Here is a 17504-nt window from a genome sequence, read left to right on the forward strand (position 1 = left end):
TATTGATCTCTGAACTCTTCTGAATAATTATGAACTTGTTTTCTTACCATTATTTGAGGTCTACAAGCTCTCTGCATTTTTTTGTTATTTTGACCAATTCTCAATTTCTGAAAATAAATACAAAATTTGTTGCTTGGAGATTCGGAGACATGTCGTCAGATGTTTATAGAATAAAAGAACAATTTACATTTTACTCAGAAATATAAAGAGAAGAATCAGAGAAACTGAACATTGTGCCGCGGTCTCTTCGTTTTTGCCAGAGCTGTATAAGGTGTTGCTGGTTTTTCCCGTCCTGCAGTATGTGAAGCCCTTTATTTTTGTGATTTTTCCGCAGTGTAAACCATAATGTCGTGGTCTCCTCACTGGAGAATGGCGGATAGGATTAGTGATGTGTGTAAAGTAAGCATTGGTTGTGACATTGAGCGACTCCAACTCAAGGGCTGACCAAGGTGTGCAAATGATCAGTGTCCTACAAACGCAACGCACTGCCAGGGTTTTGCATAAACTGTTTCCAACCAATTCACCTCCCCACTGTTACATTTGTAATTGCGTATTTTTTCATGGACTCATATGAACTTTTAAAAATTTTTATCAAATTGCCCCTTTTCCAAAAATGGATGGTTTCACATATGTCTTGCCTGTGTTCAGACTTCTGTAGTGGAAGCAAACCTGACCTTTCGGATCTTGAAAAATGCAGCAAAAAACGCAACATGTGAACATAGCCTAAGCTAGACGAAGGATTTTCCTTTTTTTTTCTCTTGCTTATCTCTACTGGTTGTAAATCCTCATTCTTGTACATTTTAGCTAAGCCTGGCCTCACATCTGCTAGCCATTAGGATTATCCTTAGTTACTTGTTTCCAAGGGAAGGGTCAACTGCATAGTGGTCATGTAATGGTGACTATTTTTGCATTCTGTGGAAGCCGGGGTGTGGCCTCCCTCTCCTGAGCTGGAAATTGTATTTAGAGGCTTCCCCTGACTGGTGTCCGGTGGTTGGGACCCGGTCCTTGTCTGCCCTTATTCACACAGACGTCAACTCTGACACATGATAAGGTTACTAATACTAGGCAGTGTAGGACCGCCCCGATCAGAGTCACCTTGTCGATGGGGGGACGGCTTTTATGCGATGTTTGATCAAATACAGTATTACTAAGAACTCTGTATGACTTAAATGCACTTTTGCTTTTTACTTATTTAATTACAGCGGGGTTTTTTCATTTTGTCTTTTGTAGGTTTTGTCTGCTTTTTGGCCATGTGAACATGCATTTATATGCTGCATGTGTAACAACTCAAACCAAGCTCAATTTTTGGGTTTTTTCTATGTAAAGGTGACTTGTAGATTGCAAGCTCTTTCTCCATACTCTGGAGATATCTGTAAGGATTTTTATTTATCTCTATCTTACCCCTGGTCAGTGATTTCTTAGGGTATATGCACACACTGCGGAATGTTCCGCGCGGATTTGTCCAAAACCACATGTAAATCCGCAGGTCAAAAGACCTGCGGTTTATCTGTAGTTTTTCTGCGGATTAGCCTGTGGTTTTCCCCTGCGGTTTGACACCTGTCATGGAGCAGGTGCCAAACCGCTGCGGAATCCGCACAAAGGAGTGACATGCGGCGGTTTTGAAACCGCAGAAAAACCGCACGGAAAATTCCGCAGTGTCTGCACAGCAGTTTTCATTTTCTATAGGTTATAATGGTTCTGTACACCGCAGCAAAAACTGCTGCGAATCCGCAGCAGAATCCTCAGCGTGAGCACATAGTCTTAGAGCTCTCTGTGGTCTTGGTCAGTGGTTTTTCGGGATCTCTATGGTTCTGGTCAGTGACTTCTCAGGGGCTCTATGGTTCTGATCAGTGATTTCTCTCTGCCACTATAGTCCTAGTCACTGATTTTTTTTTTTTAAGCTCTGTGGTCCTGGTCAGTGATTTCTTTCTGATTCATTGGTCCCGGTCATTGATTTCTCTGAGATTCCATGGTCCTTTGTCATTGGTTTCTCAGAGGAACTATGGTCCTGATCATTGATTTCTCAGGGGCTCTTCAGTCCTGGTCATTGTTTTCTCAAGGGCTGTATGGTCCTGGTCGGTGATTTCTCGGGGGCTCTATGGTCCTGGTCGGTGATTTCTCAGGGGCTCTATGGTCCTGGTCAGTGATTTCTCAGGGGCTCTATGGTCCTGGTCGGTGATTTCTCTGGGGCTCTATGGTCCTGGTTGGTGATTTCTCTGGGGCTCTATGGTCCTGGTCGGTGATTTCTCAGGGGCTCTATGGTCCTGGTGGGTGATTTCTCAGGGGCTCTATGGTCCTGGTCGGTGATTTCTCAGGGGCTCTATGATCCTGGTCAGTGAATTCTCAGGGGCTCTATGGCCCTGGTCGGTGATTTCTCAGGGGCTCTATGGCCCTGGTCGGTGATTTCTCGGGGGCTCTATGGCCCTGGTCGGTGATTTCTCAGGGGCTCTATAGTCCTGGTCAGTGATTTCTCAGGGGCTCTATGGTCCTGGTCCAGTGAATTTTCTGGGGCTCTATGGTCCTTGTCAGTTATGTCTCTGGGGCTCTATGACCCTGGTCAGTGATTTCTCTGGGGCTCTATGGCCCTGATCAGTGATTTCTCTGGGGCTCTATGGCCCTGGTCAATGATTTATCGGGGGCTCTATGGCCCTGGTCGATGATTTCTCGGGGGCTCTATGGCCCTGGTCGGTGATTTCTCTGGGGCTCTATGGCCCTGATTAGTGATTTCTCTGGGGCTCTATGGCCCTGGTCGGTGATTTCTCTGGGGCTCTATGGCCCTCATCGGTGTTTTCTCGGGGGCTCAATGGCCCTGGTCGGTGATTTCTCGGGGCTCTATGGCCCTGGTCGGTGTTTTCTTGGGGCTCTATGGCCCTGGTCGGTGATTTCTCGGCGGCTCTATGGCCCTGGTCGGTGATTTCTCAGGGCTCTATGGCCCTGTTCGGTGTTTTCTCGGGGGCTCTATGATCCTGGTCACTGATTTCTTGGGTCTGTGTGGTCTTGGCCTGTGATTTCACGGGAGCTCTATCGTCCTCGTGAGTGATTTCTCGTGAGTTTTATGGCCCTGTTCAGTGATTTCTCGGCTCTATGGTTCTCACTTTTCTCTTTCTGCACCATGATTTTCATTCAAGATCCGCTTTGTGTTTTGGGCGCTGTGTCCTTCATGGGTCGTCTATGCACTATCAAGATTATTTCCTTTTTGCTACTTTCCAGGAACCTCTGATGTTTGATGATGTGGCCATATATTTCACCCCAGAGGAGTGGGGGAGCTTAGAAGAATGGCAGAAGGATCTGTACAAGGAGGTGATGATGGACAATTACCATGCGCTCCAGTCACTAGGTAAGTAGATCTGGCAGCAACTGATAAATTGTCCTGAGAGATCTATCACTAGTCATAGCCAGTGTCTTCTTAGCCCACACCCTTCTCGCTAGTCACAGTCAGTGTCTTCCTAGCCCACACCCTTCTCACTATTTACAGCTGTAGTCTTATCCCATTTCCATCTGAGTAGTCAGAGCTGCCGTTGCCTGTGTAATGCCCAGTCTCAGGTGCTGCACACTCTTTGAGGTGTTAGTGGATCCTGTGGACAGCAGTGAGGAGGGTTGCCTGGCTCAGTCTTGTTCTGAGGGCCTTCAATAAAGGACTGGTGAACAGACGATGATGAAGTTACACCACCACATGTGCACCAGGGGAATGCAACTACAGCTCCACAAAAGTTTAGCCTCTTGTGTAAAATGTGCAGAAACCAGAATGCTCTGCTCAGGAAACTTCTTATCTCCATATTCTATCAAAGGATCGGACCTTGGACATTTCTCCATTTCATTTGTTAAACTGATGGCAGCAACATATCTCAGAAGAGTTGTGCCCTGGCCATGTCCACCATGGTGCCCAGCCCGTGTCACCTTTTGTGCCTGGGCCATGTCTGAAATTGTTTCACAGTTAGATGCAGTACACATATCAGTGACTTCTGACCATCTTTGCTTCGGAGAGGCTCTGCCTCTCTTCCATGATCCTTATACACAGTCATGTCTTCATGCTGCAGCATTTTTTCATTAGTGCCAATCACTTTTCCAGCCTTTTGTTATCCTTGTCCCAACTCTTGAGATTTGTTGCTGCCATCAGTTTCTAATTGAGGTAATTTATCAAATGTAAATGAGAAATGTCAAACGTCCAATCTGTTCTGTGTGATAAAATATGGAGATAAGAGATATCCGGCTCATCACATTCTGGTTTTCTCATATTTTACATAAAGGTCAAACTTTTATGGAATTGTGGTTGTAAATCAGAAGTGTCGGTCAGCGCCAAAACTGTCACGTGCTCACAGTATAGGGAGAGCCCTCACCAGGTCCCGGCATCGGGAGCCGCCAGCTCTGACATTTATAGATGGTCTGGTGACTCCTCCTTATCTTGAAACAGGGATTCCTGTGATGAAGTCGGAGCTCCTGTTACTGATCGAAGGAGGAGGCGAGCCGTGTGTTCAGGGGCATCCAAGATGGGAGGAACTAGGCTGTGAACCAAAACCGATGCAAGGTACGTGTACACCTGAGTCCGCCATATCGTGTGCTGTGAGAGGGGCCTGATCTGGAACCAGATAACATGGGACGGACATGTGACGTGGAGCGTTTGATGGGAGACGATCTTGACGTGACGCGAATGATGGGCGTGACGCAGAGCGTGTGACCAGGAAGGACATGTGACCTGAAAAGTGAATTGGATGACAGACGTGTCATGGAGAATGTGACAGATGATAGATGTGTGACGAAGAAGTACGTGTGATGGGGGGACAGACATGTGATGTGCTGTATGCGACGGGAGGGTGGACATTTGACGTGGAACGTGCAATCGGGGATGACGTGATGTGGAGCATGTGACATGCTGCCAGTGACGGGGGTGGATATTTAATGTTGGTTGAGCATGTGATGGAACAGACGTGTGATGTGGAGCGAGCAACACGGGATGGACATGTGAAGTGACAGGGAGGTGGACATATGATGTGGTGTGTGTGACGGAGCGGACATGTGACGTTAAGCAAACAAAGGGGGATTGACGAGGAGCGTGTAATGAGAGACGGGTGTGAAGTGGAGTGTGTGATGGATGACAGATGTGAGACGTAGACCGTGTGACTGGGAATGACGTGACGTGGAACGTGCAGCTGGTGACAGACGTGTGAGCTGTAGTGTGTGACAGACGTGTGACGTGGACTGTATGATGGTACGTGATGTGGAGTGTGTGACAGATGACAGACGTGTGACGCGGACTATATGATAGTACGTGATGTGCAGTGTGTGACAGATAACAGATGTGTGACATGGACTGTATGATGGTATGTGATGTGGAGCGTGTGACAGATGACAGACGTGTGTGACGTGGACTGTATGATGGTACGTGATGTGGAGTGTGTGACAGATGACAGACGCGTGACGTGGACTGTATGATGGTACGTGATGTGGAGCGTGTGACAGATGACAGACGCGTGACGTGGACTGTATGATAGTACGTGATGTGGAGTGTGTGACAGATGACAGATGTGTGACATGGACTGTATGATGGTATGTGATGTGGAGCGTGTGACAGATGACAGACTTGTGTGACGTGGACTGTATGATGGTACGTGATGTGGAGTGTGTGACAGATGACAGACGCGTGACGTGGACTGTATGATGGTACGTGATGTGGAGTGTGTCACAGATGACAGACGCGTGACGTGGACTGTATGATGGTACGTGATGTGGAGTGTGTCACAGATGACAGACGTGTGACGTGGACTGTATGATGGTACGTGATGTGGAGTGTGTCACAGATGACAGACGTATGACGTGGACTGTATGGTGGTACGTGATGTGGCGTGAGTCACAGATGACAGACGTGTGACGTGGACTGTATGATGGTACGTGATGTGGAGTGTGTCACAGATGACAGACGTATGACATGGACTGTATGGTGGTACGTGATGTAAAGTGTGTGACAGATGTCAGACGTGTGACGTGGACTGTATGATGGTACGTGATGTGGAGTGTGTCACAGATGACAGACGTATGACATGGACTGTATGGTGGTACGTGATGTGGAGTGTGTCACAGATGACAGACGCGTGACGTGGACTGTATGATGGTACGTGATGTGGAGTGTGTCACAGATGACAGACGTGTGACGTGGACTGTATGATGGTACGTGATGTGGAGTGTGTCACAGATGACAGACGTATGACGTGGACTGTATGGTGGTACGTGATGTGGCGTGAGTCACAGATGACAGACGTGTGACGTGGACTGTATGATGGTACGTGATGTGGAGTGTGTCACAGATGACAGACGTATGACGTGGACTGTATGATGGTACGTGATGTGGAGTGTGTCACAGATGACAGACGTATGACATGGACTGTATGGTGGTACGTGATGTGGAGTGTGTCACAGATGACAGACGTGTGACGTGGACTGTATGATGGTACGTGATGTGGAGTGTGTGACAGATGACAGATGCGTGACGTGGACTGTATGATGGTACGTGATGTGGAGTGTGTCACAGATGACAGACGTATGACATGGACTGTATGGTGGTACGTGATGTAGAGTGTGTCACAGATGACAGACGTGTGACGTGGACTGTATGATGGTACGTGATGTGGAGTGTGTGACAGATGACAGATGCGTGACGTGGACTGTATGATGGTACGTGATGTGGAGTGTGTCACAGATGACAGACGTGTGACGTGGACTGTATGATGGTACGTGATGTGGAGTGTGTCACAGATGACAGACGTGTGACGTGGACTGTATGATGGTACGTGATGTGGAGTGTGTCACAGATGACAGACGTATGACGTGGACTGTATGGTGGTACGTGATATGGCGTGAGTCACAGATGACAGACGTTTGACGTGGACTGTATGATGGTACGTGATGTGGAGTGTGTCACAGATGACAGACGTGTGACGTGGACTGTATGGTGGTACGTGATGTGGAGTGTGTCACAGATGACAGACGTATGACGTGGACTGTATGGTGGTACGTGATGTGGAGTGTGTCACAGATGACAGACGTATGACGTGGACTGTATGGTGGTACGTGATGTGGAGTGTGTCACAGATGACAGACGTGTGACGTGGACTGTATGATGGTACGTGATGTGAAGTGTGTGACAGATGACAGACCTGTGACGTTGACTGTATGATGGTGCGTGATGTGGAGTGTGTCACAGATGACAGACGTGTGATGTGGACTGTATGATGGTATGTGATGTGGAGCGTGTCACAGATGACAGACGTATGACGTGGACTGTATGGTGGTACGTGATGTGGAGTGTGTCACAGATGACAGACGTATGACGTGGACTGTATGGTGGTACGTGATGTGGAGTGTGTCACAGATGACAGACGTATGACGTGGACTGTATGGTGGTACGTGATGTGGAGTGTGTCACAGATGACAGACGTGTGACGTGGACTGTATGGTGGTACGTGATGTGGAGTGTGTCACAGATGACAGACGTGTGACGTGGACTGTATGGTGGTACGTGATGTGGAGTGTGTCACAGATGACAGACGTATGACGTGGACTGTATGGTGGTACGTGATGTGAAGTGTGTGACAGATGACAGACCTGTGACGTTGACTGTATGATGGTGCGTGATGTGGAGTGTGTCACAGATGACAGACGTGTGATGTGGACTGTATGATGGTATGTGATGTGGAGCGTGTCACAGATGACAGACGTATGACGTGGACTGTATGGTGGTACGTGATGTGGAGTGTGTCACAGATGACAGACGTATGACGTGGACTGTATGATGGTACGTGATGTGGAGTGTGTCACAGATGACAGACGTATGACGTGGACTGTATGGTGGTACGTGATGTGGAGTGTGTCACAGATGACAGACGTGTGACGTGGACTGTATGGTGGTACGTGATGTGGAGTGTGTCACAGATGACAGACGTATGACGTGGACTGTATGGTGGTACGTGATGTGGAGTGTGTCACAGATGACAGACGTATGACGTGGACTGTATGGTGGTACGTGATGTGAAGTGTGTGACAGATGACAGACCTGTGACGTTGACTGTATGATGGTGCGTGATGTGGAGTGTGTCACAGATGACAGACGTGTGATGTGGACTGTATGATGGTATGTGATGTGGAGTGTGTCACAGATGACAGACGTATGACGTGGACTGTATGGTGGTACGTGATGTGGAGTGTGTCACAGATGACAGACGTATGACGTGGACTGTATGGTGGTACGTGATGTGGAGTGTGTCACAGATGACAGACGTGTGACGTGGACTGTATGATGGTACGTGATGTGAAGTGTGTGACAGATGACAGACCTGTGACGTTGACTGTATGATGGTGCGTGATGTGGAGTGTGTCACAGATGACAGACGTGTGATGTGGACTGTATGATGGTACGTGATGTGGAGTGTGTCACAGATGACAGACGTGTGACGTGGACTGTATGATGGTACGTGATGTGAAGTGTGTGACAGATGACCGATCCGGGATGTTACACGTCTGGTGACATCGTCTTTCTGCCCTCATGTCTTGCAGGTTGGCAGAGCCGGAGACACGCAGCGGAGTTGGGCCGATATGATGGCGTGTGGCGCAATCGCCGTCCACTCGTGTACCGCAGACGTGAGTTCAGGGTGCATCTTAATCCCATTATTACGGCACCCCACATATCACGGCACACCCTGTTTATGTTTCAGGAGTGGTGAGGAAGCGCAGTGGCCGCAGATCCCCCAACTTTTCCCGTGTAGAACTGGAGTGCTTTGTCTCATTAATGGATCGTTACCTGCCAGACAAGCTCCAGAGGGCGGGGACCATCTCTCTACGCCAGCGCCGAGCCATCCTCCAAGAGATCGCTCGCAGCCTGGAGCCCATGTCCGGCTGCCTCCGCACCCCGCGCCAGCTGCTCCACCGATGGGCAGATTTCAACAACAGAGACCCCGAGCGGTTGATGGAAATAAGGATGCAGCTGCTCTATGGTGAGACCTAGGGGATGGGCACATAGAAATAATGGCGGGTACCTGTAGTGTCACATACGTGTCCATTGCACACAAGGTACATGTGATACATGTGATACCGCATGTAGGGACACGATGTCCGCTATCTGGGGGAATATGGAAACAAAGAGGTGATTATGGCGGGGCCCCCAGATTATGTCACCTATGTCTTCTCATCTGTTGATGCAGCAGCCAGTTGTGACCAGAGCTGGGACTCCTCGGCTGTGCAGACAGCACCCTTACCAGGTACGAGTCGCATCCTGTAGTTGACAGGTGCCCCGTGTGGGTGAGCAGAGCAGTGACAGGCGCATTGTGTGGGTGAGTAGAGTGGTGACAGGTGCCCCGTGTGGGTGAGTAGAGTGGTGACATGTGCCCCGTGTGAGTGAGCAGTGTGGTGACAGGTGTCCCGTGTAAGTGAGCAGAGCAGTGACAGGTGCCCCATGTGGGTGAGCAGAGCAGTGACAGGCGCATTGTGTGGGTGAGTAGAGCGGTGACAGGTGCCCCGTGTAGGTGAGCAGAGCAGTGACAGGCGCATTGTGTGGGTGAGTAGAGCGGTGACAGGTGCCCCATGTGGGTGAGCAGTGCGGTGACAGGTGCCCCGTGTGGGTGAGCAGTGTGGTGACAGGTGCCCTGTGTAAGTGAGCAGAGCAGTGACAGGTGCCCCGTATGGGTGAGTAGAGTGGTGACAGGTGCCCCATGTGGTGAGCAGAGCGATGACAGGTGCCCCGTGTGGATGAGTAGAGTGGTGACAGGTGTCCCGTGTGAGTGAGCAGTGTGGTGACAGGTGTCCCGTGTAAGTGAGCAGAGCAGTGACAGGTGCCCCGTGTAGGTGAGCAGAGCAGTGACAGGCGCATTGTGTGGGTGAGTAGAACCGTGACAGGTGCCCCGTGTGGGTGAGCAATGCGGTGACAGGTGCCCCGTGTGGGTGAGCAGTGTGGTGACAGGTGCCCCGTGTGGGTGAGCAGTGTGGTGACAGGTGCCCCGTGTAAGTGAGCAGAGCAGTGACAGGCGCCCCGTATGGGTGAGTAGAGTGGTGACAGGTGCCCCATGTAGGTGAGCAGAACGGTGACAGGTGCCCCGTGTGGTTGAGCAGTGCAGTGACAGGTTCCCCGTGTTGGTGAGCAGTGTGGTGACAGGTGCCCCGTGTGGGTGAGTGGTGACAGGTGCCCCGTGTGGGTGAGCAGAGCGGTGACAGGTGCCCCGTGTGGGTGAGTAGAGTGGTGACAGGTGTCCCGTGTGAGTGAGCAGTGTGGTGACAGGTGTCCCGTGTAAGTGAGCAGAGCAGTGACAGGTGCCCCATGTGGGTGAGCAGAGCAGTGACAGGCGCATTGTGTGGGTGAGTAGAGCGGTGACAGGTGCCCCGTGTGTGTGAGCAGTGTGGTGACAGGTGCCCTGTGTAAGTGAGAAGAGCAGTGACAGGTGCCCCGTATGGGTGAGTAGAGTGGTGGCAGGTACCCCATGTGGGTGAGCAGAGCGGTGACAGGCGCATTGTGTGGGTGAGTAGAGCGGTGACAGGTGCCCCGTGTGGGTGAGCAGTGCGGTGACAGGTGCCCCGTGTAAGTGAGAAGAGCAGTGACAGGTGCCCCGTATGGGTGAGTAGAGTGGTGGCAGGTGCCCCATGTGGGTGAGCAGTGTGGTGACAGGTGCCCCGTGTAAGTGAGAAGAGCAGTGACGGGTGCCCCGTATGGGTGAGTAGAGTGGTGGCAGGTGACCCATGTGGGTGAGCAGAGCGGTGACAGGTGCATTGTGTGGGTGAGCAGAGCGGTGACAGGTGCCCTGTGTGGGTTTGTAGAGCGGTGACAGGTGCCCCATGTGGGTGAGCAAAGCGGTGACAGTCGCCCTATGTGAGTAGAGTGGTGACTGGTGCCCCCCGTGGGTGAGCAGAGCGGTGACAGGTGCCCAGTGTGGGTGACCAGTAGGATGACAGGTGCCCCCGTGGGTAAGCAGAGCGGTGACAGGTGCCCAGTGTTGGTGAACAGTAGGATGACAGGTGCCCCCGTGGGTGAGCAGAGTGGTGACAGGTGCCCCGTGTGAGTGAGCAGAGCGGTGATGGGTGCATTGTGTGGGTGAGCAGTGTGGTGACAGGTGCCTTGTGTGGGTGAGCAGAGCGGTGACAGTCGCCCTATATCTGTGAGTAGAGTGGTGACTGGCGCCCCCATGGGTGTGTGAAGCTGCGATTGGTCCTGTGTGGTGGGTGGCGCTGCTGGGAGATGTGCACCAGTCACGAGGTTTGATCGGGGCACATTACTATGAACACGGCACGGGTCCCATGACTGCCGACTGGTCTCATGTTCTGATTGTATCTTTATATTGTTTTGACTACAGGAAGGAGCTGGAAACGGAGGATCTCTCGCCCCCTGTCGTCATCATCCTCCTACTGCTCAGAGGATGGAGATGAGACTCAGGGGAACCCTCTGTGGGATGAGGGGCTCTCTGAGTCCTCCACTCAATATTTCCCTGTACTGACTGACCCTCATCTGCAGACACCATTAGCCACCAGTAAAGATTCACACGGGCCCTACATTGTACCTCCTCCACTCCCAACATCAGGTGAGTTCCACCGCTTTGATCATACAATGCAATGTGGATCCTTTAGGATGGGGGGAAGTGAAGACCTTATATATGGAACTGACAGGAAAAGATGGCAGACGTAATGGTAGCGTCTCAGTCCCACTACTCTGATAACACTGTCAAGGGCCAAAGAGATGGATAGAGCATGGCTGATGAGAACCAGATAGAGCAGATGATGTCAAAGGCAGAGAGAGTCAGTGATGAGGACTGAAGAGAGGATGAAGAATGCCTGAAAGAGTCAGTGATGAGGACTGAAGAGAGGATGAAGAATGCCTGAAAGAGTCAGTGATGAGGACCGGAGAGAGGATGACGTGCCTGACAGAGTCAGTGATGAGGACTGAAGAGAGGATGAAGAATGCCTGAAAGAGTCAGTGATGAGGACTGAAGAGAGGATGAAGAATGCCTGAAAGAGTCAGTGATGAGGACCGGAGAGAGGATGACGTGCCTGACAGAGTCAGTGATGAGGACTGAAGAGAGGATGAAGAATGCCTGAAAGAGTCAGTGATGAGAACCGGAGAGAGGATGAAGAATGCCTGAAAGAGTCAGTGATGAGAACCGGAGAGAGGATGAAGAATGCCTGAAAGAGTCAGTGATGAGGACCGGAGAGAGGATGAAGAATATCTGAAAGAGTCAGTGATGAGGACCGGAGAGAGGTTGAAGAATGCCTGAAAGAGTCAGTGATGAGGACCGGAGAGAGGATGAAGAATGCCTGAAAGAGTCAGTGATGAGGACCAGAGAGAGGATGAAGAATGCCTGAAAGAGTCAGTGATGAGGACCGGAGAGAGGATGAAGAATGCCTGAAAGAGTCAGTGATGAGGACCGGAGAGAGGATGAAGAATGCCTGAAAGAGTCAGTGATGAGGACCGGAGAGAGGATGAAGAATGCCTGAAAGAGTCAGTGATGAGGACTGGAGAGAGGATGAAGAATGCCTGAAAGAGTTGGTGATGAGGACCGGAGAGAGGATGAAGAATGCCTGAAAGAGTCAGTGATGAGGACTGGAGAGAGGATGAAGAATGCCTGAAAGAGTTGGTGATGAGGACCGGAGAGAGGATGAAGAATGCCTGAAAGAGTTGGTGATGAGGACCGGAGTGAGGATGAAGAATGTCTGAAAGAGTTGGTGATGAGGACCAGAGAGAGGATGAAGAATGTTTGAAAGAGTTGGTGATGAGGACCGGAGAGAGGATGAAGAATGCCTGAAAGAGTCAGTGATGAGGACCGGAGAGAGGATGAAGAATGTCTGAAAGAGTTGGTGATGAGGACCGGAGAGAGGATGAAGAATGCCTGAAAGAGTTGGTGATGAGGACCAGAGAGAGGATGAAGAATGCCTGAAAGAGTCAGTGATGAGGACCGGAGAGAGGATGAAGAATGCCTGAAAGAGTCAGTGATGAGGACCGGAGAGAGGATGAAGAATGCCTGAAAGAGTCAGTGATGAGGACCGGAGAGAGGATGAAGAATGCCTGAAAGAGTCAGTGATGAGGACTGGAGAGAGGATGAAGAATGCCTGAAAGAGTTGGTGATGAGGACCGGAGAGAGGATGAAGAATGCCTGAAAGAGTCAGTGATGAGGACTGGAGAGAGGATGAAGAATGCCTGAAAGAGTTGGTGATGAGGACCGGAGAGAGGATGAAGAATGCCTGAAAGAGTTGGTGATGAGGACCGGAGAGAGGATGAAGAATGCCTGAAAGAGTTGGTGATGAGGACCGGAGTGAGGATGAAGAATGTCTGAAAGAGTTGGTGATGAGGACCAGAGAGAGGATGAAGAATGTTTGAAAGAGTTGGTGATGAGGACCGGAGAGAGGATGAAGAATGCCTGAAAGAGTCAGTGATGAGGACCGGAGAGAGGATGAAGAATGTCTGAAAGAGTTGGTGATGAGGACCGGAGAGAGGATGAAGAATGCCTGAAAGAGTTGGTGATGAGGAACGGAGAGAGGATGAAGAATGCCTGAAAGAGTTGGTGATGAGGACCGGCGAGAGGATGAAGAATGCCTGAAAGAGTCGGTGATGAGGACTGGAGAGAGGATGAAGAATGCCTGAAAGAGTCGGTGATGAGGACCGGAGAGAGGATGAAGAATGCCTGAAAGAGTCAGTGATGAGGACCGGAGAGAGGATGAAGTATGTCTGAAAGAGTCAGTGATGAGGACCGGAGAGAGGATGAAGTATGTCTGAAAGAGTCAGTGATCAGGACCGGAGAGAGGATGAAGAATGCCTGAAAGAGTCAGTGATGAGGACTGAAAAGAGGATGAAGAGTGCCTGAAAGAGTCAGTGATGAGGACTGAAGAGAGGATGAAGAATGCCTGAAAGTGTCAGTGATGAGGACCGGAGAGAGGATGAAGAATGCCTAAAAGAGTCAGTGATGAGGACCAGAGAGAGGATGAAGAATGTCTGAAAGAGTCAGTGATGAGGACCGGAGAGAGGATGAAGAACGCCTGAAAGAGTCAGTGATCAGGACCGGAGAGAGGATGAAGAATGCCTGAAAGAGTCAGTGATGAGGACTGAAAAGAGGATGAAGAGTGCCTGAAAGAGTCAGTGATGAGGACTGAAGAGAGGATGAAGAATGCCTGAAAGAGTCAGTGATGAGGACTGGAGAGAGGATGAAGAATGCCTGAAAAAGTCAGTGATGAGGACTGAAAAGAGGATGAAGAGTGCCTGAAAGAGTCAGTGATGAGGACTGAAGAGAGGATGAAGAATGCCTGAAAGAGTCAGTGATGAGGACCGGAGAGAGGATGAAGAATGCCTAAAAGAGTCAGTGATGAGGACCATAGAGAGGATGAAGAATGTCTGAAAGAGTCAGTGATGAGGACCGGAGAGAGGATGAAGAACGCCTGAAAGAGTCAGTGATCAGGACCGGAGAGAGGATGAAGAATGCCTGAAAGAGTCAGTGATTAGGACTGAAAAGAGGATGAAGAGTGCCTGAAAGAGTCAGTGATGAGGACTGAAGAGAGGATGAAGAATGCCTAAAAGAGTCAGTGATGAGGACCATAGAGAGGATGAAGAATGTCTGAAAGAGTCAGTGATGAGGACCGGAGAGAGGATGAAGAACGCCTGAAAGAGTCAGTGATCAGGACCGGAGAGAGGATGAAGAATGCCTGAAAGAGTCAGTGATGAGGACTGAAAAGAGGATGAAGAGTGCCTGAAAGAGTCAGTGATGAGGACTGAAGAGAGGATGAAGAATGCCTGAAAGAGTCAGTGATGAGGACCGGAGAGAGGATGAATGTCTGAAAGAGTCTGGTGAGGACCGGAGATAGGATGAAGAATGCCTGAAAGAGTTGGTGATGAGGACCGGATAGAGGATGAAGAATGTCTGAAAGAGTTGGTGATGAGGACCGGAGAGAGGATGAAGAATGCCTGAAAGAGTTCGTGATGAGGACCGGAGAGAGGATGAAGAATGCATGAAAGAGTCAGTGATGAGGACCGGAGAGAGGATGACGTGCCTGAAAGAGTCAGTGATGAGGACCACAGAGACAGGATGATGAATGCCTGAGCCACTGAAGAGGACTGGAGAGAAGACGAGTAGTGTCTGAAAAAAAATCGCGGATGAAGGCCAGAGAAAATTATTGATAAGCACTAAAGAGAGTGAACATCAAAAGCCAGAGAAAGTGGTTGACAAGGACCGAAGAGAATGGGAGATAAGGCCTGAAGTAGAAGATTACCAGATGTAGTCGCCCCTATGACTTTTCTGCTATAGGAGCCATTGAACAATGTGCAATGTAAACTTTAAGCTTGAGCTACACAAGATACAACAAATTGACAGTAGAACATTACACCAGGATCAATTAGCGGAAGACGATGCGTGCAAACGGATGTCTGATACACATATCGGAGTTCCTCATGATGGAGGTGACATCTTCTGACACTGGTATATGATGAGCAAATTGTGTATAATTTCAGCTAATGGCTGAGTGATTAAGCTCCTGACTTGTGGAATAGAAAGCTTGAGTTCAAGCCAAGTGAAAGTAAAAAAATTGTCTTGGAGAACCGGACATACCAAGTAACCTTGTTCCCCTTCTCAAAGCAACCCAAGTAGGAGGATCTACAGAACAGTTATTTTTTCATCTGCAGACCGGAAATAGCTGCAAGAGAAGTGTGCTGCCTCCCAGATGCGAAGATCAAGGATGTGACCGATAGGATACCAAAGCTCATCAGATCCAAGGACGTCCACCCATTTCTTCTGATACGTGTTGGCACCAATGACACGGCAAGGAAGGACCTTCCGACAATCTGCAAGGACTTTGAAGAGTTGGGGAAGAAAGTAAAGGAACTGGATGTACAGGTAGTTTTTTCTTCTATCTTTCCAGTAGACGGGCATACCACCAGGAGATGGAACAGGATCCTTGATGCGAACAACTGGCTAAGACGATGGTGCAGAAAAAAAAGGATTCGGATTCCTGGACCATTGTGTGAATTACCTGTACGACGGACTCCACCAGAGAAGGACTACACCTCAACAAACCTGGGAAACACACATTCCCCAGAAGACTCGCTACACTCATCAGGAGAGCGTTACACTAGAAGAAGAGGGGACGGGAAGAAGAACATTAGACACGAACATGAAACCAGATATTATACTGATGAATGATAAGAGGTGCGGCAAAGAAGACCCAAGACAACATACTCAGAAGGGAGGGAAGAAAATGTCTAAAACAATCAACAGGGAGGAGATTGGAACAAAACAAAATCCTCTACACTGCATGCTCGCGAACGCCAGAAGCCTGACAACCAAGATGGAAGAACTAGAAGCAGAAACATCTACAGGTGACAATGACATAGTGGGAATAACCGAGACATGGTGAGATGGAAGCTGTGACCGGGCAGTTACCTTACAGGGTTAGGGTACTGTCACACTTAGCGATGTACCAGCGATCCCGACCAGCGATATGACGCGGTCAGGATCGCTGGTACATCGCTAGGTGGTCGCAAGTGAGCTGCCACACAGGCAGATCTCACCAGCGACATCGCAGGGGTCGGGGATCGCTACTTACCTGTCACACTAGGCCATCCTGCGTCCTCCTGCTCGCGTCCACGCGTCGCTCGTCTCTCCACAGGAAGCGCAGCATGAAGCTGACGACGAGAAACTGTCCAGGATGTTCTCGCGCGACCAGCGATAACCAGCGGGGGAGCCAGTAGGAGGTAAGTATCAGACATAGCGATATCGCTAGCAATATCGCTATAACGTCACAAAACCTGTGACGTTGTAGGAATTTTGCTAACGATATCACTTAGTGTGACAGGCCCTTTACTGTCTGTTTATAAAGGATGGTAACAATCGGACAGGAGGAGGAGGGGTTTGTCTTTATGTAAAGTCTTGTCTAAAGTCCACTGTAAGGGGGATATTAGCGAAGGGAATGAGGATGTCGAGTCCATATGGGTCAAAATACATGGAGGGAAAAATAGCAACAAAATTCTCATTGGGGTCTGTTACACCCCCCAAATATAACAGAAATCATGGAAGGTCTACTACTAAGGCAGATAGATGAAGCTGCAACCCATAATGAGGTCCTTGTTATGGGCGACTTTACCTACCCGGATAATAACTGGGAAACAGAGACCCGCGAAACCCATGAAGGCGACAGGTTTCTGCTAATAACCAAGAATAATTATCTCTCACTATTGGTGCAGAATCCGACCAGAGGAGCCGCACTTTACACCTAATACTATCTAACAGACCGGACAGAATAACAGATCTGCAGGAAATAGCGACCACAATATTGTGCAGTGTCACTTGTGTTTCGCTCGGGGGACTTGTCAGGGAGTCACAAAAACACTGAACTTTAGGAAGGCAAAGTGTGACCAGCTGAGAGACGCCCTTAATCTGGTGACTGGGACAATGTCCTCAGAAATAAGAATACAGAAAATAAATGGGAAATGTGTAAGAACATCCTAAATAGGCGCTGTAAGCGGTTTATACCTTGTGGGAATAAAAGGACCAGAAATAGGA

At 49.6% G+C, this 17504-nt stretch overlaps 1 protein-coding gene across 6 annotated transcripts in view; it reads left to right on the top strand.

Annotated features, from left to right (window-relative positions):
- The window catches only part of LOC141054852 (uncharacterized), a 141608-nt gene that overhangs the window by 86157 nt on the left and 37947 nt on the right, over window positions 1-17504 (top strand). For 5 of the 6 annotated variants that reach the window (XM_073551724.1, XM_073551726.1, XM_073551721.1 and 2 more), the window contains exons 2-7: window positions 3211-3337; window positions 4412-4525; window positions 8545-8628; window positions 8703-8981; window positions 9189-9245; window positions 11325-11549. In XM_073551724.1, the coding sequence (XP_073407825.1) occupies window positions 3211-3337; window positions 4412-4525; window positions 8545-8628; window positions 8703-8981; window positions 9189-9245; window positions 11325-11549 (886 nt within the window). The remainder of the gene's footprint in view (window positions 1-3210; window positions 3338-4411; window positions 4526-8544; window positions 8629-8702; window positions 8982-9188; window positions 9246-11324; window positions 11550-17504) is intronic. The other variant, XM_073551722.1, reaches the window with a different exon arrangement.

Source organism: Dendrobates tinctorius, unplaced genomic scaffold (genome assembly GCF_039654945.1).
Source record: "Dendrobates tinctorius isolate UK_male_01 unplaced genomic scaffold, ASM3965494v1 ptg000179l, whole genome shotgun sequence".
Classification (NCBI taxonomy): domain Eukaryota; kingdom Metazoa; phylum Chordata; class Amphibia; order Anura; family Dendrobatidae; genus Dendrobates; species Dendrobates tinctorius.